Genomic DNA, 25,292 nt, shown 5'->3' with positions numbered 1-25,292 from the left:
ATGCTTGATGTACTGATTTTTGTGGACCCAGTTATCTCAGCAGCTGAGTACTATGTCAGCTACTAGTCTGGCTTTTCACTATGTCCTCTGTAGGTGTTGTCGTTCAGTAATAGTCGACCTGAACCCTTTTTCGGTCATTACATGCTTTCATCAAATAAAATGAACGTATCAGAGCAAGTCTCTTTGATGTATGTTTTCTCGTTCCATTTCCTTCTTCATGTAATCTGTTTTCCAAACAGTCCTTTCCCACAGTGACTCACCAGAGGATATTGATTACAAGGAATGTTTCTCTTTACTCTGGCAAAACATGCTTGGGATGCGCTTCTGCTAAAGGTGTTACGTAAGAGCTGCTCGTAGCCTGGGATGGAAAACAAGTCGATGATAGGGACCATGGTCTATTTTTGATGATTTAATTATTTGTTGAAAAGCATACAGCCATTAAGCCAGTGGAATGTACTTAATATTACATTCTACTTCTTTGGTAGTACTTCTGGTAATAAAAAAAATATCTTAGTCTCCTTCTATACAGATATGTAAACAATATATACGTGCAATTCATGCACACAAGAAACACTGGTTTGCTTGTTTGCTTGTTTCTTAAACCAACAGGTTTAAGATCCTCAATAAAAATGCTGAATTATTGTGTGCTGGGCGTGCAGCTGAATTGAGAGAATTCATTTGATGGGGCCTATTTAATTGTTGACAGCCGTTCCTGTGCTGTAAGCTTCATGTGTCGGTTCCATTCCCAGCTGAGTCCCAGAAAGTCACCCTCGTTTCCTGAATGTTGTGTTATTGTAAAGTCACCCCTCGTGCTGCGTGGTTCTGTTATTCATCCCAACAGGAGAAACTCTCATAATTACACAGAAATCAGAAGAAGAAGGCAGCAAACACATAATTCTTACAGCATATGCATGTTAAAAGTAATTACTCCTTTCTCCTATTTAGCTGCTATGGGTGCAGCCAAATGTTTTGTGTCTTGCAGCACCGGAAAATAGCTTTGGCCCTGACAGTTGTGTGTTAACTAAACTGGATTTAGGTCCAAACTTACGAAGTTCTTGCTGTGGAATCGGTTTTCGATCATTTTTATTTATTTTTTTTTTAGATATAATGAGCCCCATGTCAAGAAAAAAAATTAAGTTTTTGTCTCCTTAGAGCAGTTGTTCCAGAACTCCTCAAGATCTTACAGGTGCCTCTTTGATCTGCTACACTGCTGAATATTCCATTTTTCTGATGCTGGAGTCCTGAAAACTGAGCTGGGCTCAGCCAGAAATGGGTTCTTTGTAGCGTCCTGGATGTTTGCACTTTTAATCTTCTAGAGCCTTTGGCTGGACAGTCACCCATGGGAACACTGACTGTCATACCAAACTCTCTCCAGACACCTGGTTTAATCATGGTTCTTCTGGAAGAAGAGTACGCTGATCAGCAGGTTGCTTCCAAGTTCAAAATCTCTAAGACAGCAGTACACCAGAGTATGGTGAAGCAGGAGACCAGCCAGGCAAATGACCTTCTAATGCCAGAGATGACTGTTATCTTATCTGACAGTTTCTTCTGAATCGTAGGAAGACATCAAGTGAACTTCAAAAGTAATGGGCAACATTAAGTGCAGGCGTGAGGTGCACTGCTAGGACAGTTTGTATCAGGCTCCTAGAAGCAGGACTGAAGTCCTATAAAGCAAGGAAGAAGCCCTTATCAATGAGAAATAATGAAGAAGCAGACTGCAGTTTGCAAAAACCCAAATATATATTATCACAAACACACACCAATAAACTGGGAAATGGGTGAAACAAAAAGATTGTGCTGTGGTTTCCTATTTTTTTCCATGGCTGTATTTACCTCATTTCTCATGCTCTATATATGTTTTTGTTGAGATCCTCCGTCTTCCACTGGACCCAAGTGAGGTGTAATATATCTAATATTTAATAGTAAGGAAATTGCTGAACTTCAGATGTTGTCTGTATAGATCTAGCTCTGATTTAAGTCTGATTTTGCTTATCGCCCCCCCCCCCCCCCCCCAAGTGTAAGAGATGAGTGATTTATGCAATATATATTTTTATGACTGTCTGCATGAGTTCTTAGACTACAGACCACAACATAGAAACAGTATCACATTACATCGTCGCATAGAATGGATACAGAATGAAATATCTAATTACATCACTGGTAAAGGTTGAGGTTTAATTGTCCCCTTAGCTTATTCTGTAACATTAGGTATTGCATTTATCACTAGTACATCATTTTTAGAAAAGGGCATATTTAAACAAAGAGGCTATTATTCATCTTCATGCTCAGGAATATTTTAGCTCTGGTAGGTAGTACACAATACCTGAGCTTAACATACCAATGAAAACAGCCAGCCAAGCGCAGACAATCCAGAATGGGCAGCGAGTAAGGTCAACTTTGCCAGAACGAGAAATTAGATTGAAATGCCTCATTTAAATTCAGCTCTAGCTTTTGGGCTGAATTCAAATGCCATTGTCTGGCTAAGATTTGACAGCATAGCAGAAAATTATCTCCATGACGAAGTCGGCTGAACATCAGGGTTTATCAGCCTCTGTTCTGTTGTCTGGTTTTTCTTGATGCTTCTGAGCGGCAGCTACACATTAACTTATCGTTGTTGGTGTTATTGGCTGTGAATGACCATTATAAGAGGCAAATTGTTATAATTATAACAATAACTCATGGATATAATCAATAAGGGTCGTAACAATCCTGGATATCCTGGATGTCAGGCACTGCAGGCAAGTTAGCAAAGGTTATGTGACGAGATTCTGTAGTAATGGGTTTTATTCTAGGGTCTTCAGGAATGGATCAAGTTTACGGAATTAAAACATGAGCCAAGCAGTACTGATGAACTTTACTTCCTTTTTGCAAACATAAAACTTTCATCATACATGTTTTTCACACATACCTTTGCCTTGGGTTATAGAACTTGTTACACGTTCTGCTGTTAATTTACTACATCAGAAAAGTATGTCCTAATACCATTGGGGAGCTGGGAATGGCCATTAAATATTCCCTGAGAACATTCCCCGAAATCGTTACGGATCCCTGGGGTATGATGAGATATTATGCACAACTGACCTGAGCTTTGAGCTTATGGGAGCTATCAGCCAGTTACTCAGCACTGCGGTTTAGGAAAATGACGACGGGTTTCCTTGCGCGAGTCAGAGTGTTTGTTTTCGAGCACAGTCTGGAGCTTTTATGCTCGATTCCAATTTTCCATTCTTTATTCTCTTCCCTTTGCTTACATCAGCAAAGTCAAAACGTTCAGTGATCCCACAATTCTGAGTGCCCCGTCTGGATACAATGATACAATTTATGTTCCTAAAATACAATATGCTCTTGGCAGGCAATGCAAAGCTAGAAGCTATGCTGCAATTTACGTATCCAGTAGAAGTTTTTCACTTTGGTAACAGGCTGCTTGGAGTTTTTTTGTTTTTTATAGTAATCATCATACACATGTTTTTAATCAATCACAACAAGAGACCCTCGGTTGTGTGGCAAGTTTAAATAGATGTCAGTGCTTCATGACCTAAGTTTGTGTTTCTATTTGCAGGGTCAAAAGGGGCACCCTGGTCATCCTGGACACCCTGGAGATCCAGTGAGTATGCTTTCTGTTTGCCGATCCAGTTTGGTTCCGACGGGTTCCCCAGAGTTGCATGTGTCTTTCTGAATTACTGAAACATTCCCATTTCAGAGACCTTATACCAAGTAAGAGGTTGAAGGGTGTAGATGAATTCCTAACCTGAGTTCCTGCCGCTGGTACCGCCTTCATTTCCCTAAGATTATTAGGCAGCCCTTTTCTGTACACACTTTGCCTCCTCAGCGTTGCTCTCTATTGGATTGTTTGGCTGGTAAGTGGCCGTAGCTTTTGAACTTAGTGTGGACAAATGAGTCGTCACTCAATACTCCGGATGCTCGTGGTAATTCCATACTCCATTTTTAATGTTCCACGGAAGTTCAAGAGCAATTCATCTTTCGAGCTGAACAGCCCTCATAAAGTCCTCCGCCAAACTTGGTTGGGCCCCAGTGCTATAAAAGCTTTTGTATGAGTTTTTTGCTCCAGCATACATGCGTGGAAGATTCACATGCTCTCTGCAGCATGAACAGCATTAGGATCATTTATCCTTGTGGAGTAAATGAAATACTGCTATATACCGCACGACTGTGCTTGGAATGGTCCCATGGGAAAGTCCAGGAGACACATTTCCAGTGTTCAGCCCAGTTTATTTTTAGCTCTTACATTGAAATGACAAAAGATGATGCTCATCAGCGCTGGCAATGGATGGAAGAAGGGTTAGTCAGAGCCTTTCTCCAGGGTCAGCTGTACATGTGTGACTTTCCTTTTTGAAAATTACAGTCATGGTCCATTGTGAGTTTGAAATGATTCCAAAAGCCCATTTTTTAATTGACTTTGCAGTTTTTTTATATCAAAATCAGATATAAACCATTTTCAGGAAGCTGCGAGGTTAATTAATACCAATAACACATTTGACTTATTGGAACTTTAGTCTGTTATGTTGTCACAGCTCCGCGTGGTTACTAATAATGTCTGAGGAGTTAAATACATATTAATGTTACCCAACTTTCTTCAAGGCTGAGCGGAAATGTAATTTGGAGGGATGAGGTTTTTCAAACTGCATAAAATTCTAAAGAACTCAGATGAATAGGAGTTTGTCCGTGAGTCAGAACCATGCCAAAGGACGTTATACATGAATGTATTTGCACGCAAGCAATCTTGGCGAAGCAATTTTTTACTCAAAATGGGCCATATGGTATGAATATACCTAACAACAAAAAATAAGACCTTATTTCAGGTCAGGTGCAAACTTCCAAAAACAATATTGAGTAGCCAAAGGCCTTTTGTGGGCATTTTGGATTTAGGGGAGAGCTCTGAGCAAGGTGCCCATTGCCGTGTGGAACGCTGATCATTTCTCTCTGTCTTCCATCTTTCCTCAGGGAGAAAGAGGCCTCGGCGGAAGCCGGGGGGACAAAGGTTATCCTGGCAGGCAGGTGCAGTAAAACCTTTGCTGCTGTGCTGGCTAAAGTTTCGCACAAAGTAGACATTTTTTTGGGACTGGGAGAGTAAGACCGGGTTTTCCACCATTAAAGAGTCTCATGAAGGCCTCTGCCAGGCCAGCAGAGATGGGTATGTGTGCGTGGGGGGGGGGGGGGGGGGGGGGGCTTTCCTGGAGACCTGGGACACAGGGGGGTGACGCAGAGTTCAGCTGAATGTCTTTTCTGAACTTGCAGACTTCACCTTTGTAGATTGTATGAGAGACCAAGCAAAGTGTCAGAAGTTATATATCTCAGCCTTAAAAACAGGGTAGCTGTGGGACCCTGGGGGCTTCCATTAAGCAGCCCTGATACCTGCACCCATGCCTGCAGTATGTTATACTGCATTGAATAAATTGTATTGCATATATTGTATTGAATTTCTGAAAGGCAAGAAGTCTTTAGGTCCCTCGCAACTAAGCATCTCGTTCCTGCACAACACCACAATATCTGCGAGCCCATCACTGCTCCCGCTCTGATTAGTCTCACTTGTTGTTTTTTCCTGATATACGCTCTCTGTTTGCTATAGGAGCCTGATCCATAAATTATAGCCAAAACCACTGCTGTTAATGTCATTGAGGATGGAAAAAGGGGGTTCTGAGCTTTCCTTGACCCCCCCCCCCCAGCCACCCCCCCTTGTCTGGGTATTAGTTACGGTCTTCACTGTGTTGTTTCCCATTGCAAATACGAGATTGAACAGCTGGAAAACCATTTAAAGGGAGCTTTAAACAAGAACCGTGTCAGGTCTGGCCTTGGGTATGCCTTCGGCAGGGTGCCTCATGTCTGGCCCTGCCTGATCGGCGCTGTGTGGCGCACATCGTCTGCGCCTGCAGCCAGCGCTCTCGTCTTAAGCCCCATGCGTGTGAACGTGTGCCAGAGAGCCCACGCCGTCTTCTAAACACGCACGCGGATCTCCCCAGAGCGAGCGCCTCACTGTGACGGATCTGGCTTTACCACCCTCTACCACCTGAAAGCCGCGGATTGCTGCATCAGCTTCTCATAGCGCCTGTCTGCCGGGGGGCGGCATTCAGAGAGTGAGCGAGACAGACAGAGAAGGAGCCTATGTAATCCCAAGCCTGCAGAATCATTACACACACTTTCATTATCATTATCATGATACGTTCATTTTCTGCTTCGGTGAGCATGAAATTAAACCAAGGTTAACTAGGCTGGCATCTGTAATTAATATGGGTGATGCTGGTTTGCCTTTCATTCAGATCCTGGTCTGGAACTGAACGATCGAATTCATTTTCACATGTACAAATAAATGGGGTGAAATGATGGCTTCTCTGATTTTAATAGCTTTTTAATGTGTGTAATACCACAACAGAAAGTGTATTCTTCATTGTGGCCAAAGAGTCTATTCCGTGCTGTTAATCAATGTTTTTTTTGTATTTCAGGGCTTACCTGGGCCTGTTGGTGTTATGGGGCCGAAAGGCGCTCGGGTGAGTCAGATTTCATCCGTTTGTATGAGTATCTCTACTCTCTATGTGCCACTCTGTTCATTTATGACATAATTGTAACACTGTAGCCACTATATATTCTTATGCAGCTTATTGCTCACATGTTAGCCTGACTGGGACTGCAGTGAAGCCTGGAGCAGATGTATACAGAGCTCACTGCAGACTTCCTGAGACCTGGGTTTGAATATTCTCACCACGGCAGAGAGGTTCACTGTATGGGGTAAAAACACTGCAACATGAAACCAGCAGTCCTGAACTCACCCTTTGTTGAAAATGCGGAATGTCGTAATTGGTTTTCAAGGAACAATCCGCCTGAACGCAAACAAGACTGAGAAAGGAAATGTCATCTGTCTCGCCGGACAGACCTGCTGGATTCCACTTCTTTTTCATGGATGTTATTTGGGTAGATGGAGAAGTGAGACCAATGTTAAACAGAAGCTAGATTTTCTGCTGTTTTTGGCACTTACTGAATTTATGATGAATTCTGCCTGGTTAGTTATAAACACCATAAATGTGAACACAAGCTAAGGCACCCTGGGTCATCATAACGTGACCCAGTATGAGATCAAACTTTGACAGCCTGTGTGTAATTTAGTCTTTGCTCATTGTTAGTGTGGCCGAAAAAAAATAATTTAAAAAAGTTCTTTAAAATGTTGAGTCTTTTATTGAAAGTGTAACTCTTCATAATGGGAGATTCCAAATATAATATTAGTTTCGAATGAAGAATCTTTATTATTTATTGATTGGAACACTCACTATGTTCTGCACGTCTCCGGCAAGTCATGACAAAAAAATCGAGCTTTCGTCGTCATGTAAAGGTAACTGTTTTCACTTTCTCCTCTTAACTCATTGTATGTTGTATGATTAGCACTATCCCGGTCTTTGTACTTCCCTATACGCTAAAGGCAGTGCAGTTTATCAATGGGCTTTGTTAGAAGCTTGTTTGATGTTTACTGGTCAGTAAGGAATGCATGTCTCCCCGGTTTCCACTGAAAAGCTGCTTCATCGTCAGATTCGGTAATGCTTTCCAGAAAGCCTCACTCGTTGGCCGCAGTTCTGCCCTAGAGAGGTGGCTGTCTTCCTGCTTGTGAGTTATGAGAACCAGTGAAAACAGGAGACTCTTGGAGGATTCGAAGTGTACCTTGGAAAAACTATTATCAGCATTATGCTGAAACAGTGGTGTTGGCTGCAAGCGTTTCCAAGGGATACCAGATGTCTATAAATTAATCTTGACAAATTGACCAGGTTAATTTGGTGCCTGGGTGGCTAGAGAGCATGATGCCCCATGTTGTCGGTTTAAGGATGTCACTGGCTCTTCAGCACAAACATTCTGACTAACGTTGCAGTGCTGCTACAATCCCAACTGCTGTGTTCTCTCCACCGTTATGCGAGGTATTCTTATACTACACTTTCATGCACATCCACAAATTTGTAACTTCTTGCTGCTGTGGTTTTCCCATATGGTTTGCTCTCCCCTGCTCAGGTGATTACGTCTTTAGTATTGTGTTATTCCGCTACCACACCGCCGGTGGAATTTCCATTTCAAAGCCTGTGGTCCTGAAGCCCCGTAGCCTCTTGCTCTTGAGGTCCGGCTTGGTCCTGGACACTGTTCTTGCTAAATGTCCGATGTTGGCCCATTCTGCCGCCTGTACCTAACCCCCTTTTTGTCCCCCGGCCCAGCAGCCGATGTGGATACGACAGTGATCCCTGGCGTGAGCGTATGTGCCCTTGGACTACATCGTGGAAGCCAGCACCATGCAGTCCATGGGCATATACACTTGCCTCAAGGCTTAGTTCTTCATGGAGATCCCCGCCCCCCCTCCCCCCCCCCCCATACGCTTGGTCTGAGCCACATGGAAGTATTGGCTCAAGCCCAGCCCCCATCCCGCCCCTCATGATGCCCTGATACCCAATAATCTCACGCCGTCTTCCCGCTGTTTTTTTCCAGGGCTTCATAGGTATCCCTGGGCTTTTCGGCCTACCTGGCTCTGACGGTGAAAGAGTGAGTTGCTCCCGATCTACCCATCCTTCTAGATGAAGATCCTGGCAGATAGCGCCTTGGCAAACCTGCTGAGGCGGGGGGGGGGGGGGGACCGGCGGGTCTGGGAATGCGTACTTGTGTCCAAACTTCACACATAGCTGACACGTCTGAAGGAAGCTGCTCAGTCCACTTTAGAGAAACACAGGAACACGTCCTGGGCTCGGCTGTTAGTCGCGGTCCAGCCAGCTTCCAGGAAGTTACCCGGCAATAGCGATTCCCAGCCCTTAGCCTTCAAGAGGCCTGGAAGCCACTCAGGCTGGCTGAGCTGAATCTGAGTCAGTGCTTTATCATGACCCTCCTCCTTGGCAGAATTCATTAATATTCATTAATATTGATGGTGTCTAAACATTCAGTGATTTCTCTTTTTCTTTTAATTTTTTTAAATTTCCCCCTTCTCCGTTCTTTCCTTCCTAGGGTGCTCCTGGAGATCCAGGGAAGAGGGGGAAGATGGGTAGGCCGGTAAAGTTTTCTCTCAACATACTTTATAGATAACAGTCATATAAGATATTTACACACCTCCGTGTTTGTGTGTTGAACGATGATGTCGCCCTTAAGGGAAAAGGATAGAATAAGAGCCTCTGTTTCAGTAAGAAGCAGTATGTCTTATTAGGAAGGATTTCTTCTAATTCCTGGGAGATGTTTATTTGGGATTTCTATGATTTATGCACAGTTTTGTATCATAAACCTGTGGTATTTGGTTGGAACTGAAGACAGATCAGCTGTAAATAACTGTGTTCCTGTCATTCATTTCCCCTGTGAATCACGGAGGTGTTTAGCTTCATAATAGAGATGCCTCTGTTTCCCTGCGCTAGCATGCTGCCACTAGCAGCTACCTGCTTACGTCTGAAGGTCCTTGTGGATGGAAAAGCTGTAGATGTATAAGCTGGTGGTGATATGTGTGGGTGGTATATGGCGTGTATATGCTGCACCTGACATCAGTAGGTTGTGGGTCTAAATCCTAGGGCTTGGTAGAGTGCTTTCACTGTTGGGCCCCAGGAACTAGCTGACCTGACCTGAGTTCTGAGTCACTTTGGATGAAAGCAGCTCCTGAATACAGCTTTGAATGCTGGTCAGAGTTTCTCCTGCTGACTATGAAATAGACTGTCTTTATTGAATATTTCAACATAATCTGTCCACAATAAAATTAGTCATAACCAGTTGAGGTCAGATTTTTTTAACATTCATGTTGTGGAGAGATTTGAAGATAATGCTGCAGACAGGCATGCTAACAGGCATGCTAACAGGCATGCTAACAGGCATGCTAACAGGCAAGCTAACAGACATGCTAACAGGCATGCTAAACAGGTTTGCTAACAGATTTGCTAACCGGGTTGAAAATCCACGTCTGTCTCCCATCTTGCAGGGAATGAACGAGTCTCTACAAAGTTAATGTTCCTTGATGTACAAAAGGTCTTTGTTAGAAACGCAGTGAACTTGTGGTTCTGTAGCATCACATCATTTTTAAATCTGCTTATTGTTCATTTTTCACACTGGGGCTGTAACTTGTGCCAAATTGTGCTGGCATCCGGATTGCGAACGTCAGTGTTTCTCCACGTATGCCAGGTCTCCGCTGACAATTATTGCCGATTATTAAGCCAGCCGCACATCAGCATAATGTCAACCCGCAAATGCTCTCCCGGCTCCGAATCTGCCCAGCATTTTAAGCCACATTACCTCCATGCCATTTACCTTTCTCGTTGCCAGCTTAATAATCAGCTGTCCGACACAGGTAACTGTGGTGAGGTCTGTGAATGTCCCGGCTGGAAACAGGCCCATGGGTTTGAAAAAGATGAGTATCAGTGGAAAAAAGGGGCCTTAATTACTTCACCCATCACATAGTCACAGCGTCTAATATGGGCCTCTTTCTCAAAGTCACCCTGAGCTGATTTGGCAGTCGGTTTGTTTCGCTTACTGGGCCATTATTTTTTTTTCTGCTTCTCGCTCTTTGACAACAGTTCGTTTTCATTTAGAAGAGGAGGACGGCGTGACGGGGAGGGCCAGTAGACAAAAAAATTATTTCTGGGTTAGACAGGATCCGGCAGATGGGATGCAGCCATACTCATAGGCATCGCTATCGCTGATGCTGCTAACAGTGCTGAACAAAGATGGCCGCTTATGAGCCACTGCACGGCAGAATGCTGGAAGTCAGAGTGTCTCAGCCCAGACCCCAGGGACCACCAGACAGTCCACATTTCTGCTCCCCCTAGTTCCCACACCTGTACCTGGTATACAGTGTTCTTAATTGCTTGGTGGCTTGGTTCAGATTTGCTTTGGAACTGAGTTGAGGATCACTGCTGTAATTTGACTGAAAGAGTGTGGCAGGATTTTTTTTCCTGCAACTTAACTGATTTTTGTAGGTTCAGTTCATGCTTCAGTTGTCAAGCACATTTAGTGACGAGGTTCTGCCCAGAATGATATGGCTGGTGTATTTATATAAGGTGGTGGCCTGACTAGGGATCTAAATGCAACAAAGGTCATTTAACTGTTAAATCTATAATTTAAATGACTTGTAATTGCAACAGATTTCTCACTGATTTGCTAAATCTGCAATGTACGTAGTTTGAGTTATGAGGGAATTACAGTTGTACCGTACAAGTGAATAGCTTGTGATCCAGCTTCCATACTGCTATTTTGTAACGGATATAGCTTGACGATTATTCCAACAAGTGCTTCAAGATGTCATCATGTTGGTCCGCTGTACTGAATATAGCCAGGCCATGTTTAAAATTTGTCTCACTGAATAACACGTCTGTTGTTTAAGAAAATGAGCCATTTTCACAAGCCTCGCCTACAATCCCCTCACCACATTAACATAAAAAGTAGCAAGAAATGGATTCCAACTTTTCCTACGGTAAATTAGCAAATAATTTCTTGCAAAATGCTTCTTGCTTTTTAAATAACTGTAAAACGCCGCTTTCGCCATGCCAGCGCACTTTACAAGGGTATTATTTTATGAGCTGAATTAACATAATCAGTCGATAATGCCAGAGACATAATTAAAGATTAGCTATTAACCTCAATAGCTTAGCAATTCTGAGCACATGTTATTTTGTACATAGCTATTTTTTTTGTCATTGGGTTTTGTTTAATTTTATACATATCTCTTAGTTCTTCCAAGGAAATCTTGTGGAAAATGTGAATTTCATGTGATGCACTAAAATAAAAGAGTTATTGATAAATTTGCCATGGAGTAGCTAATTGTAGTCAGTAGCCAATTTTATGAGCGCATTGTGTGTGAATTCACCATCGTAGTCAGCATATTTTTCTTTTTTCCTCTGCAGAAGCGGAGTTAGATAATAAATATGAATGTAGTTTATGATTATTATTAAAAATGAGAACAATGCAGTATATATAAGAGAGCGTAATTTGGTCAAAATAAAATGAACTGGATAGTAAAGAATTGATGCCGAATACTGATAGCATCCCTTGCTGTAATGGTTTCAGATTGTCCCTGATAATACTAGATCCTATCTGCTGTGAGCAGAGGGGTGTGGCCTCTGGGCAGAGTTATCTGTGTACAGTGTCAAAGTGAGCATTTGCATTTTCCAGCTCACAGCATTGTTACAGTGAGCTGCTTTGTCTCAGCTGTACTTGTTTATGCTGGTGCCAAGGTGCAGGATCGTGAGATGTGGAGCATCATGCTTTTCGGCTGCTTTTAATTACGAAGTTGTCCCCCCCCCCCCCCCCCCCCGTGGTGAAGGAGCTGCTGCACAGGCTGAGGCTCCTTGCTATGATGTAGAGCATGCCACTGTGAATCATCGGGGGTGGGGGCAGGGACAGGCAAGCAGGCAGACGCACACTGTGATTGTCAGATAAACACAAAAGGCAGACAGATGCTTTCTTGCTAAAGTGGAGTTTGTTCTTCGGAAGAGGCTGGATATAACTCTCTGCAGATTAACCCTAAACTCATCCTCTCTCCGGGCCCATATATGGGAAAATTAAGGCAATATACTTGTTACATTCTTTTCCTAATTTGTCTTATTCCAAAACCAATTTCATCGTCAGGAAGAAGGGAGTTTATTTCTCTCTTAACTGCACCAAAATGCTTACGAATGAGTTATAGGGATTGCAGGTTTCAGGGGCCTCATTCCTTCCCTCGTTGAGAACATCTCGCAAAGCTCCATGATGATTCTGAGGAACAACTGGCAGAACAAAGACCTTAAGATGGAAACTCACACTCCTCATCTGTCGGACGCCGTCCTCTGAATGGCTTATCTTCTCGGGAATTAGCCTGACTCTCGTCTTCCTTTTTTGCACATGCATTGTGGTCGAGTATTTAACGTGAAGTCTAATATATTGTAAACAAATGTAGGACGATGGGCACCATTCTTTGCTGCTGAGTTTTACTGGGTCTCCTTCTACATTCCCACTTTCACCCTCTTCCTCTCACTACTTCATCCAGCTTTCTCTGCACTCTCAGAAATGGTAAAAATTTGTGGCTTAATGGTTTGGGAAGTGCTCTTGTAATTGAAAGAGCGCGGGTTCGAATCCCTGACCTGCAAGGCACCACTGAGGTACCCTGAGCACGGTCCCACCCCCAAGCACTGCTCCCCGGGTGCTGAATTAGCTGCCCCCTGCTACTGTATATCACATAGTCATATATGGGTTAAATGCATAGGACACATTTCGCTGTGGTGTGTCAACAATGACAATTAATCACTAAATTCTAATTCAGTACCCTCAAGGGTCTGCCAATTGTACCCTGTAGGTAGTTGTACCTCTTAAAGTATAGAAATTAACTCTGAAGAACATTTCTGTACCACTGATGGTACATTAATGCTGTTTGCACCTTTGGGATGTTCCTCAGAGTCCATTTCTCTACCTTAAAAGGTACAATTACTAGGGTACAGCCCCTGTGACAAGCATTTTTACCCTTGTTTCTGAGAGTGCTTGCCGTGAGAATCACATGTATGCTGCTCTCTGCTGCTTTCTGTTGTGCCTCTTTTGGGCTTAGAGGCGCTCAGTCTGTTGGGTAAGCAGCCTGCAAACACAGGGATCTTCTCCTCTATCCAGGCCCACCAGCTTGTCTGTGTTACAGGCCTCTCTACTCTGGACTGTGGAAGGTAGCAGGGGAAAAAACAAGAGCTAATTCTGGAAATCCTCGCGACACAGAGCCAGCTTTCTCTTTCTTGTGGGCCTTGAGTGCCGAGGAAGAGGGTGCGGAAATCACTGAGTGAAAACCCTTGAATCAGAGCACAAAACCTTACACTCTGGGGACCCTAATTGGTGTTTCTTCTGCAGATTTTTTCTGTCTTCTGCAAAATTGGAGCTGTTCAGCAAGTTTGTCAAACTGAGAATGTTAAAGTTTTTGTAGTTTGTGGCAGAGTTTGGAAAAGAAAATATCACTGCTTTTAAGAAACGTACAAAAATGACTAGACTCATTCGTTCTCGTTTTGGGTGCTAAAACAAAAGGACTTAATATTAGAAACAGAAGCCTACTATGTTTACACTATCTTTAATGCCACAAGCTGTGTAGAGTATTCAGTCAAGTGAAGAGATGTTGAGTTTTTAGTGATGACCTTGCTAACGTGCTGTTTTCCATTGTTCTGTCAGCTTAATGAGACGGGTGTCAGACCGTGAACACCCCCCTGGCTCCGATGCCATGTTGGGTGTGGCCGCCCCCAGTGAATCCTGGACTGGAATCGCATGCCAGGCTGTCTGCATTCCTGTAACATCAGCGCTAGGGCTGTGTTGGACAGCTTGGTGGACAAACGGGATGGATGAGGGAAACACATTCATCTCATTCCATCAGTCACAGCTTTGCTGTCAGTCAGCATAAATACGAGAGTTAGAACTAAGTCATTGTATATCTTATGTTCGCAAAAAAAAAAACACAGCTATTGATGGGCACCTTCACTACGGTGTTACACTGGCAGAGTTTGAGATGAATTGAGTACTTCTGCTCACCCACTCAGTTGAAAGACAGAGACTGACCGTAAATGCATGAGTCACTGTCTACAGATCAGTCTTCGGAGCAAAATGCTGACAGACCCTTAATTCTACACCTACGCAGCTCCAGCAGTTTGTGGCCGAGGTGATCATCAGCTCAATGGCTGGAGTGTCCCAAAGCAGCTAGCTTCAAATGATGCATGGATCCAGCTGGTCTCTCACTTTATAACTGCTCTTTGCAAAGCTGCCCCAGGGTGTTCTTGGCTTCGAAATCCCATTATGTAGAGACAAACAGAGATACTTGTACCATGGCAACACAGACTTCTTGAGGAAATAGATTGCTGAACTGTGTAGAAACCGACTGTAGGCCTGAGACCATTCCATTGGTTCTCCTCTGCTGGAGGCAGAGTCTGAAAAGAGGTGTGTGTATTACATCTCACCCCCCTGAATGTTCTCCACCCCCCCCCAGAGGATCTGGGCCTGATCAGTTTGTTGTTGCTCACAAGGTCATCAGACGCCGTTGCAGCAAGGATACACACAGTCTTGCACGTGGTAATTCTAACCTCAGCATGTTTTCACCTGCCCATGAATTGTACCACTTGGACAAAGAATCGAGAACTGAAAGCAAACAGTCAAATATAATCAAACTTATGTGTAGCTGCAACATTTTTTTTTTTAATGAGTTGCAGAAATTAGCTGTCCCTGCATATTAAAGTCAATGTCAGATTGATGTCAGGATATTGTATCATCTGATTTTCTGGATCCATCTCATGGTTTTGTACAAGTCGTACATAAAACGAGTGCGCTAAGAAATACTATGAAGGAATAATCATTATAGTCAAAATTATCCTTCGTCTGTTAACTTTAGTCTGATTTTCTCTGGGGTTTCTTAACCATTTGAAATGTGCTTTCGTTTGTCATTTAGGGTTGTTTTGGACGCATGACCGTTTACATGAAGAACGGCAGAGAATGTTGACTTTGGCGCGAGGGCTCGCATGCTCATGGAGACGTTAACACGTGTGGCGCTGTGCACTTTTATTATAAAAGCCTCTACTCCTGGCACCACTGTGGGTCTTAAACTTGGAAAGCCTTTCAGGAGTGCCATTAGTCGTACATGATAAGGTAGGAATCCTGGCGTCCTGGCCAGAAAAAACCAAAGCCGTAATCTTGTCCTGAAATAGTGAAACACTAAGGAAACTTTGTAGTGGGGATTGTATTCTATATAATGTAACCGTAAACCTAGAGGAAAAAGGCCTCAGTCAGCATATCCCTGCCACTGGTTAGGGCCGCTGCCAAATTGCTAGGAAAGCCTCGGCCGTGGAATTTCCTGCTGGTCTGACAGGAATGAAGGTTTCGCTTGTTTTCAGGATGACTCTCTTGCTCATTTTCTACAGATTATTGTAAACACCCGCGCTCGTGAGCAGGGTTGCTGCTGGACACTTGCAGGTACACCAGATCCATGTACATCCATGCACCCAAGACGGCGATGCTGACTTGTATTTGTGGAAATTAATTTTGAACGTATGACAGGGGGTGATATGCACCGTCTGTTCCGAACTGTCCGGGAGGCAGCAGGTAGCTGACGGTGCAATATTTGGTAGGAAGAGACACCCACTGTCACACCTTGATTCAGTAGATGGGACACCAGCTTTCGGCTTAGCTGAGATAAAGCCTACTAAAGCTCAAAGAAGGTTGAAGGCAAGAATATATGAGAATGAATGAGAGTACTGATTAGTCACAGCATTAACAAACTCCTCCACTACTGACTGCACTTGTTTGTTTGACACATGCACTCACACGAGTGAAATAAGTCAGTTGTCATGTTAATTATTTTTTATTGTATTTATAAGCATTATGTTCATAGGTGTTAATTTGAAGTTAGAAAAACTGTTATTGTTGCATGTTTTGGTGACGGAATTGCTGCCAGCTCCAGAATGTATCTGACATGTTGCTTTTAGTTACTCTAATGCTTTAATCTGCTTACCAGCGTAACGATGCAGGAAGCCGTCACTTAGAACCTCTCTTTGTACGGATTTATAACATCATAAATCGACAGAACAGCCATTAAAACTGATACTCCAAGAGATGCAAATGTTTGGGTTGCCTAAGTTTCGTGTGGCTGCTATTTGCTTCACCATTTATTTCACTAGAGAATTTGTTTACGAATGCATGAAAATCAGAGTCATTCATTGGAGAAGCTGGAAGTTGGACTGAGTAGGTTTCTCCTGTGTCTTACTCTGTCCCGGCCAAGAATAAGGCTTGAGTTGGCAGCTGGCTCTAGCAAACCATCGGAAAGATGAGCGCTGCTGAAAAGATGTTTCTCTTCAAGCTAAACGGGCAGCCGACAACTTTCCGGTCATTCAGAGATCAGGGCTCTTTCATCACTGAGGCTTTATCTGTCAGGTGAAACCTGGTTTTGGCAAACAGGTTCCCTCAGAGGTTAGAGGGTTTCTGTAGCATATTTCTGGGGTCTTTACCAGCTTTACCAGTTGTCTGTACCTGTCTGGGTTGATCTGAATAGCAGTGTGGCTTTCAGTCCTTGCAAATGCTGGTTTGGATGTTTGGACGTTTGCGGAAAATGACATGTCACCTGCGCAGTGGCCCACTGATTACATTCAAATAATTAAGTTATGCCCCCCCCCCCCGCCCCCCCCAATATCAAACTCTTTCCTAGGGCCTTGTAATCGTTACAGATAGAATTCCATGTATCAAGAGGTTCTGAGTTGTACAAATAGGATTTAAATGGATTAGCATTAGATAAAAATTTAGTGGCATAAAATTATTAGACTTATCCATTAACCAGGTCTGCTTTGTTGGTACCACCTGTACATCTGTCAATACTCTGTTTATTTTGCAGGCAAGGGAAGCCTCAAACTGGACTTTCATACTGGATTATTGTTAGCTATTAAAGGTTTAGTACCATCTGATTTAGTTTAAATAAATCTTTGTTTGCTTAGCTACGTTCAGCATAATATACACAGCTACAGTCCTCCCCGATTCAGTCCAGAAAGTAAACTGTAGAGTTTATAAACTATCCAGATAATACCAGGCATCTTATTTATATTTTCATCAATGCAAACTACAGCTGTTTTTCTCAGAACTTGTCTGTTGAGGGTCCTATTTACAATAAAACCTTTACAAAGACAACCTAGACTGCTTTTTCCTGCATTTGCAATAGGAATTCTGTGCACTGGGACTTTACAGCCCTTATTTCTCCTTCCCAGGGCTTTCCAGGGGATTTCGGTGAGCGAGGGCCCCCAGGGAATGACGGGGAGCCGGTAAGTGAACAAGTGGGGGGTCCCACTCTGGCTGGGGTCTCACCCCTGGGGTCTCACCCCTGCCGTGTTTGTGGGCACTGTGACCTGTCATTGTAAGCACTAGATATCTCTATAGTTTAATCCTGTAACTCCTCTGTAGCATTACACAATCTTATTTTCTTTACAATTTCACCACATTGATGTTAAATTGTAAAGTTATATATAGTGCTGTACTGTTTACCTCAAATACCTCTTTTTTATATATATCAGTCAGATTTTTGGGTTCCATTTTACAATAAGGTTTCCTTCTGCCACTTGTAAATGGCAGTAACTCATTAATAAAATGAAAACTGGGTTATAACCTGTTTAGAATTGTCTATTAATAATTTACAAAGTGTTACAACCTAATTAATAACCAGATTGTAAACCATTCATTAACTCTTTATATGGGCACCGATTTTTTGCAAAGCTAACCTTCCCTTGCAAGAATTCTGTATTTAAATATGAATTTATGTACATTTTCTTTCACTTCTTTTAAACAAATTACAGTATGATGTGAAAACCCCCCAAAATAAGAAGTAAATTCATTAATGTCTAATTTGCTCCCTATTAGGGTAAATTCTGCCGTTTGATTGGTGCGGTGCAGGCCTTATATCTCATGAAACTCCATCCCATTGTTGGTTGTCCCAGTGGGCTGGTGCAGCCCAAACAACACTCAGCACAGCCTCTGTAAAGCAGATGAGACGCAAGAATGTCATTGCATTTCTTTGATCTTACCCTTTATATTTTGTGTGGTAAAGAGAAACTATGATCCAGTCAATCAGAGGCTGAAAGTTTGGCCCTCAGGAGGATAAATCCAATCTCATTTTCATTAGCTGTTAAAACAAAGAACCCCTAAAAAGGCGTATGTGTGTGTAGCAGGAAAGCCCACCTTAACTACACCGTCTTACCAAGCTGCTTTCAGCCCGTCTGAAAAAGTATGGATCAAAGCAGCAGCAGCCTTGTTTCATCGGCCCTTCGATAGCAAAGCCCTCCCACCCGCAGTGCATATCACAGTGTATTTGCAGTCTCTGACTTATGTGGTGCTGTAGTTCTTACTCTGGCTTTAAACTCTGCCTTTCCATGTTATCTCTGCATGTCACTGAAGAGATAAATCCGAGAATCGGCAAGTTGTCGCTGCCCTGCAATTCGAAAGCATTAAGCAGACCCACTGTATGTCGGTTGTGGAAATGCACAACTGTGCGTCTGGGTGCGTTTGCGTCATGCAGTGCTGCTTATGGGCTGGATAGGGTGGCACTGTTCGCCTTCACAGAGGACGAGCACAGCAGCTCTGCCAGCCTCCCAGTATATTTCCAGGACTACACGGAGGAGGAAGTGTGTCCGCTGGCTGCTATCTTTTCTGCCTTTAAGGAAAAAAAAAGCGCTTTCTTTTCATCCTGACCGCCAGCGCGGGAGGAAGTGGCCGTGGCGCGTAGCAGCAGGCCGTCTCAGGAGAACAACAAGAGTCTCTCTGTCTCCTAAACCAGGCGCCATTCATTAGGCTGGCCGAGGAGATGCGAGCTCCAGATCTCACGAGCTATCAAGGGACAGAGGCTGGGGTCTTCCCCCCCCCCCTCCCGCAGCCGCACCAAACACTGGGCCTCTCTTCAAACTCTGTTTGTTTAACATAGAGCCCCTAACCTTAGAAACCTGCTCTTTCTCCTAGGGGGGGCTGGGTGCACCTGGACCTAGTGGAGTTCCTGGACTCATTGTGAGTATAAGCGTGGCATTCGGATTCGTCGCTCCCTTCCCGCCATGCGCCAGACACTGCACGCTCACTGCACGCTCACTGCACGCTCTCCTTCGCTTACAAACACCTGGCAGTGAAGTTTTTCTCTCCATTTCGCAGCTGGATGCAAACACTTTAGGCAAATAAGTGTTCCAACTTCACTTCTTCCTCCTTAAGATGAAAACTAGGATGGTGTCATTTGAAGAATGAATTTACATTTACATTATCTCTGGTGTGAGCCTTACCTGTGCCGATAGTAGGTTTCAATTTAAATTTGTTTTTAAAACCTGTTGTTTGGTTTTAATGTAGTTCAACGGAAACCCCTAAAAATTTGCTTGTCTGATTGTTTTAAATTGGCTGGTTGATGTTTGCAGTGGGTCAGAATGACAGTATACTTACATTTTGCCTCCAGCATTGAACAAAATAAAATGGAAGCGTTTAGATCAGTGTTTCCCAATTTGGTCCTCAGGGACCCGCAGACAGTCCCCATTTTTAGCGGTAGTTGCGAGGGAGCAAAAATGTTGAATATCTGGCAGAGAGCTCAGAGGGAGCAAAAACATGGACCGACTGTGGGTCCCTGAGGACCAGAGTGGGAAACACTGGTTTAGATGCATGCAGATTGAAGCGTTAAATGCAGAGAAGCAGCTTACCTTCTCCGCGGCTAATGAGAGAGCCAGAGCGTTTAAAATTCTTAAAATAAGCTTTCGAAGAGCTTGGAGAATTTACGAACCAGCACCAAGCCACATAATACATGTAGATTATATACTCCCCAAGTCTGCATTCCATCCTACACTATTCTAAGATGAGTTAATGCCAGTAATTGTGATGTTAGAGACCATCTGATTACAGCTGTTAAAAATGCTGCTCTCCTCCGCTGCAGAATCTGCATCTAATTGGAGGCAGAAAGAGTAAATGTTTTTTTTTTTTGTACAGGAAGAAGGAGGCTTAGATTTATACATTTATAAATATCCTGGAGATGGATACAGTGTTTGCTCTTTGGAAATGCTCTGAAATTTGAAGAGTGTTTTCTCCATTCAATGATATTCGTTCTTCTATGGTGGAAGTACATTAGTGATTCATGCGAAAATAGATCCATTTGTGTTTCGGAGACCATTTGAATTAGAATAAGCGAGGAAGTTGGCTCTCTCAAGTTTCATAATATCCATGTACATAATATATTTTGTTCAATCAGGCTGGATTTTTGTATAGGTTATTTTGTGCTATTATGTTTTAAATTGAGGATGTTAAAATATATTTCTTTAAGGTTCTGCAATTAAAATTATAATGGCATAATAATAAAGTGTTATGTGTTATGGAGGGTGGGTGAGCTTGTGCTGTATGACGCACTGGCACCCCGTCATGGTCTCACTGCTTCAGGCGGCCTGCTGGCTCGGTTGCCCGTAATATGTGACTGAGTGTGAGCTTGTGCTGTATGACGCACTGGCACCCCGTCATGGTCTCACTGCTTCAGGCGGCCTGCTGGCTCGGTTGCCCGTAATATGTGACTGAGTGTGAGCTTGTGCTGTATGACGCACTGGCACCCTGTCATGGTCTCACTGCTTCAGACGGCCTGCTGGCTCGGTTGCCCGTAATATGTGACTGAGTGTGAGCTTGTGCTGTATGACGCACTGGCACCCTGTCATGGTCTCACTGCTTCAGGCGGCCTGCTGGCTCGGTTGACCGTAATATGTGACTGAGTGTGAGCTTGTGCTGTATGACGCACTGGCACCCTATCATGGTCTCACTGCTTCAGGCGGCCTGCTGGCTCGGTTGCCCGTAATATGTGACTGAGTGTGAGCTTGTGCTGTATGACGCACTGGCACCCTGTCATGGTCTCACTGCTTCAGACGGCCTGCTGGCTCGGTTGCCCGTAATATGTGACTGAGTGTGAGCTTGTGCTGTATGACGCACTGGCACCCTGTCATGGTCTCACTGCTTCAGGCGGCCTGCTGGCTCGGTTGCCCGTAATATGTGACTGAGTGTGAGCTTGTGCTGTATGACGCACTGGCACCCTGTCACAGTCTCCCTGCCTCAGTCCACAGCTCATCATGACCCTGAGGTGTAGAGGTGCAGCAATTAATTGACTAAATTCGATTAACAAATTAGTTTCCAGCTAATTTAATAGTTGACTCCCATACATGAAATAAAATATCCCGGAAATTATTGTTATTATTTTGACAGTGAGCACATGCACATAAGAGAGAGAAAGAGAGAGAGAGAGAGAGAGAGAGATACCACTCCTACTGCAGTTGATAATCACTTATGGAAGATGGATGGATTCTTAGAATCAAGATATACATTAAGATGCATAAACATTGATATAAGCTCCCCAGTGCATTTTATGAATGACTGAATCTGCCTGTTAATGGGCTGAAGGTTACTGGTGTGTGTTCATTTGAAATCGATGACACTGTAGGGTTAAACAGAGTACAGGATAGTTTAATTCTACACTTAACTTAAAAATTACCCTGTGGGCAGACAGTAATGGATAATAATATAACTGCTGCTTGTTAAGAGATATCCAGGGAGGCTTGAAAATTTCCAGTAGGACACAGATAAAATACAAAAGTTGATGTTATGGAATGAGAAGCTGCAGCAAAAAGCAATAAGGTCAATACAAATGAGGAACGTAGGGCACGCTGCTGTCCGGCAAGGCAGGAATGCTTTCAACCTGAAGGCTCCTCTCACTTGGACGTGCCAAGGGCACTCGTTATCTCGGCATGTTTGCCCATGAGCCGTGGCCTGCCCTTTCATCTCACCGCTGGCAGACTAAGAGAGAGAGAGAGAGAGAGAGAGAGGGGAGAGGACAGTCAAGGCTGCCATCTCTGGGTTACCTTCTTCCATGCTGAGCAGGTATTTTCTCACTGTCAAGGTAGATAATTTCCATCTTCCAAACCCATTCAAAACATTCATCTTCATCCTTACCTATAACACATACATGTCGGTGTCAGGATACTTTGCGAGTTTAGGTGGATGGGGGTTCCGGCCTAATTTGGTCCCTGCCGATGCTGAAACCAAACCTATGCCCTTGGGCACCTGCAATGCATTGTGGGCTGCCAGCACACCTGGGTGGAGCGACATTAAGTTGATCGCAGTTGCCTCCCTCCTACCTGCACCATCAGCAAAGGCCCAGTCTGTACCACAGCTACATTATACCAGTGACTTATAATACTTAGTCTGCTGCGGTTTTGCCAGGGGTCAGATTTGTCATATTTCCTGCTTCGTCCCAGCCTTTTGTACACAGTTTACAGATGGTGCCCTGCGGGTTGGATAATTCATTCTTTGGAATAATCGGAGTAGTTTTTACTCTGGTGCATGCAAGGATTGTTTCTGGAAGCGTAGCGAATGCGGCTCTCAGAGTTATCAGACGTACACAAGGAAGGCTTATGCATGTTTATACCAGTGTCATGTGTTATTGGCAATGCTTTAACGTCTGTCTGTGACCATGACGGGTCAAGATGGGTATAATGCAAGCGGTGAGTCCAGTAGAGACTCAGGGTCTTTAATTAGATTCAGCCCCCTGCTGCTATTCTTTCCTCTCCAAATATTTATCCAGATATAAGCAGAGCCTCTAGTGTATGAAATGAAGAGAGGGCAGCTGTACGGGCAGTGATTATATGTAGGATGTTTACTGGTTAATGCAGCAATGTGTGTGTGTGGGGGGGGGGGTGTCTTTTGAACTGTGGTTCAGAAGTCTTTTCTGATTTATTTTTATGAAAAGGTTTAGGATTTACACAATGTAAGTACTATTGTGTCTGCACAGAGCTCCCCTAGGTCATCTCTGCAGCAAAGACATTCAGACACTCACTCTCCTTAGGTAAACAAGCTGTTAGCCGTCTCTGCTTCTATTCAAGCTTTATTCTCCAGAAATGTGAACAACTGAGGAACAGAAGAGGAAAGCTCAGGTTCAGAAAGTACAAATCCAGGCCGGATTTGTTTCAACCAACCATCTGAGTGCTCTTTGACTGTTGCTCTGCATGCGCAATTGTTTGGTTGAAACAAAATCACGGTCCGGATTTGTGCTAACGGGACCTGACCCTTCCACCTATACTGAGTAAGAATGAAGTAACTCCAGTAGGGGATGTAAACTGGTTTTGTCATCAATAATGAGGATTTGTGGCTTTGAATCTGTGGCCATCGATTGGAGTTTTACCAAAGGATACAGACTGGCTGAGACTTACCACCTGTCTGACTTACAAGGACTCACACATACAACTGATTTTTTTTTATTTTTATTAACTAAATGTATGTAAAAATAAATTTCGGGTGGCCATACGTGCAGCAGAGAAATCCATCCCAGCCTCACACACACCTGCCAGCCTCACTCTCACACCCAAAAGTCAGTGTGATTGTCCTGCTCTCATGTACACGCATTTCGACGTACCGCCTGTCTTTATGACAGAGTACAAACTGCCACAACATTCTACTCTGAGCCAAAAAGCTGCAGGTCCACTGAGGTGCGTAGCGTGCTTTAAGTCGAGATGCGGAATTGGCTGGTTCCCTGTCGTGCCATAACGTAACATGGCTCTTCGTGTCTCCTCTGGTGGCAGGGTGACATGGGGCCCGCAGGGGAGATGGGTGCACCGGGACCTCAAGGACTGAAGGTGATTATCACAGTATGCCGGAGGAAATGGCAGCTCAATTAGGCAGGAGTCATACCAACAGAAAGGTTCACCTCGCCACACTCCCGGTGCCCGCTACCTTTGCAGCTGCTCCCCTGGCTCCCCTGAGGAAGCGAGAATGTGTTATATAACAGTCTTTTTCACAGGAATAATAAGGCAGTGTGTGCTTGGGACAGTTTTTTCCCCTCATAGCACATGGAATGTCCCTCAGACAGCTGAAGATGAAATGAATCAGGTTGCCTTAATTTAGAATAGAACACTGTTACTCTCCTGTGGAGCTACGTACGCCTTATGTTGGCTGGAGTGATTTATTTATATTTTGCTCATTTATTAAATGATTTGGTGGGTAGCTCTGGTGATAATTTAATATGTGTGACGGGTATACCGAATGTCCATCCAGAATTCCCAGGCAAAGGGACTGGAGCGTTGCAGGCCGGTATAGAACGTGCACGCCTTGATGTTAATGTGGTCTGGCTCGTTCGCAGGGAGTGCCCGGAAATCCAGGAGAACCCGGACTGAAAGGTGATAAGGTGATCTGAATGCTCCCTTATTGGCCTGAACATATGAAGCATGTGACCTGAAAGCGCTCCCTTTTGGCGTCGCACCACCTTTAATGCCACAAGATACACGCTCACATAACGTGCTCACTCTTCTTGTCCCCAATTCCTCTAACTTGCCACCAGAACATGTCGCACCTGCAGTAGAGTCACCTGTATTAGATGCGTTACATTCAGTTAGCACACTTTTTTTTTCAGCTGTGGGATTTGAACCAGTGATTTTCTGATCAGAGATGCAGCATCCTGAGCCACACCCCCAACACTCGCCCTGCTCTACACATACCCTGAAGATGCAATGCAATCCAAACAAGCAGCTCAGCAGACTGCTTCCTCTTAACGTCGACCTTTAAATGGTTCCATAAACTTATGAGTGCGGCACACATACAAGAGAGATTAACGTCTAAGAGAGAGGAGCAGAGGCAGGCTGCTCTACGTGACTCTCAGCTAATAGCAGAAGTGATGTTCTGTGGTAGACACATCAGCTGCAGGGAGCGCACTGCAGTCACACAAAACACCGCAGTAAAACACGTGTTTACTTTCATTTATTTAGCAGAGAGTTCCAACCAAAGTGAGAATCATGGTACATCGCAGAGCAGGCAAAATCTCAAAGAATGGCAGAAGTTTTTGTGGTTCGGTGCCA

General features: G+C 43.9%; 1 protein-coding gene across 2 annotated transcripts in view; it reads left to right on the top strand.

Annotated features, from left to right (window-relative positions):
- Positions 1 to 25,292, top strand: part of col27a1b (collagen, type XXVII, alpha 1b) — a 100,994-nt gene that overhangs the window by 39,386 nt on the left and 36,316 nt on the right. For both annotated transcript variants that reach the window (XM_049020324.1, XM_049020325.1), the window contains exons 8-16: positions 3,557 to 3,601; positions 4,960 to 5,013; positions 6,456 to 6,500; positions 8,467 to 8,520; positions 8,974 to 9,018; positions 17,673 to 17,726; positions 19,411 to 19,455; positions 24,024 to 24,077; positions 24,581 to 24,625. In XM_049020324.1, coding sequence (XP_048876281.1) covers positions 3,557 to 3,601; positions 4,960 to 5,013; positions 6,456 to 6,500; positions 8,467 to 8,520; positions 8,974 to 9,018; positions 17,673 to 17,726; positions 19,411 to 19,455; positions 24,024 to 24,077; positions 24,581 to 24,625 — 441 coding nt within the window. The remainder of the gene's footprint in view (positions 1 to 3,556; positions 3,602 to 4,959; positions 5,014 to 6,455; positions 6,501 to 8,466; positions 8,521 to 8,973; positions 9,019 to 17,672; positions 17,727 to 19,410; positions 19,456 to 24,023; positions 24,078 to 24,580; positions 24,626 to 25,292) is intronic.

Source organism: Brienomyrus brachyistius, chromosome 7, assembly GCF_023856365.1.
Source record: "Brienomyrus brachyistius isolate T26 chromosome 7, BBRACH_0.4, whole genome shotgun sequence".
Taxonomy (NCBI): Eukaryota; Metazoa; Chordata; class Actinopteri; order Osteoglossiformes; family Mormyridae; genus Brienomyrus; species Brienomyrus brachyistius.
The sequence above is the reverse complement of the archived record's forward strand: the minus strand, read 5'-3'. Positions and strand labels throughout refer to the sequence as shown.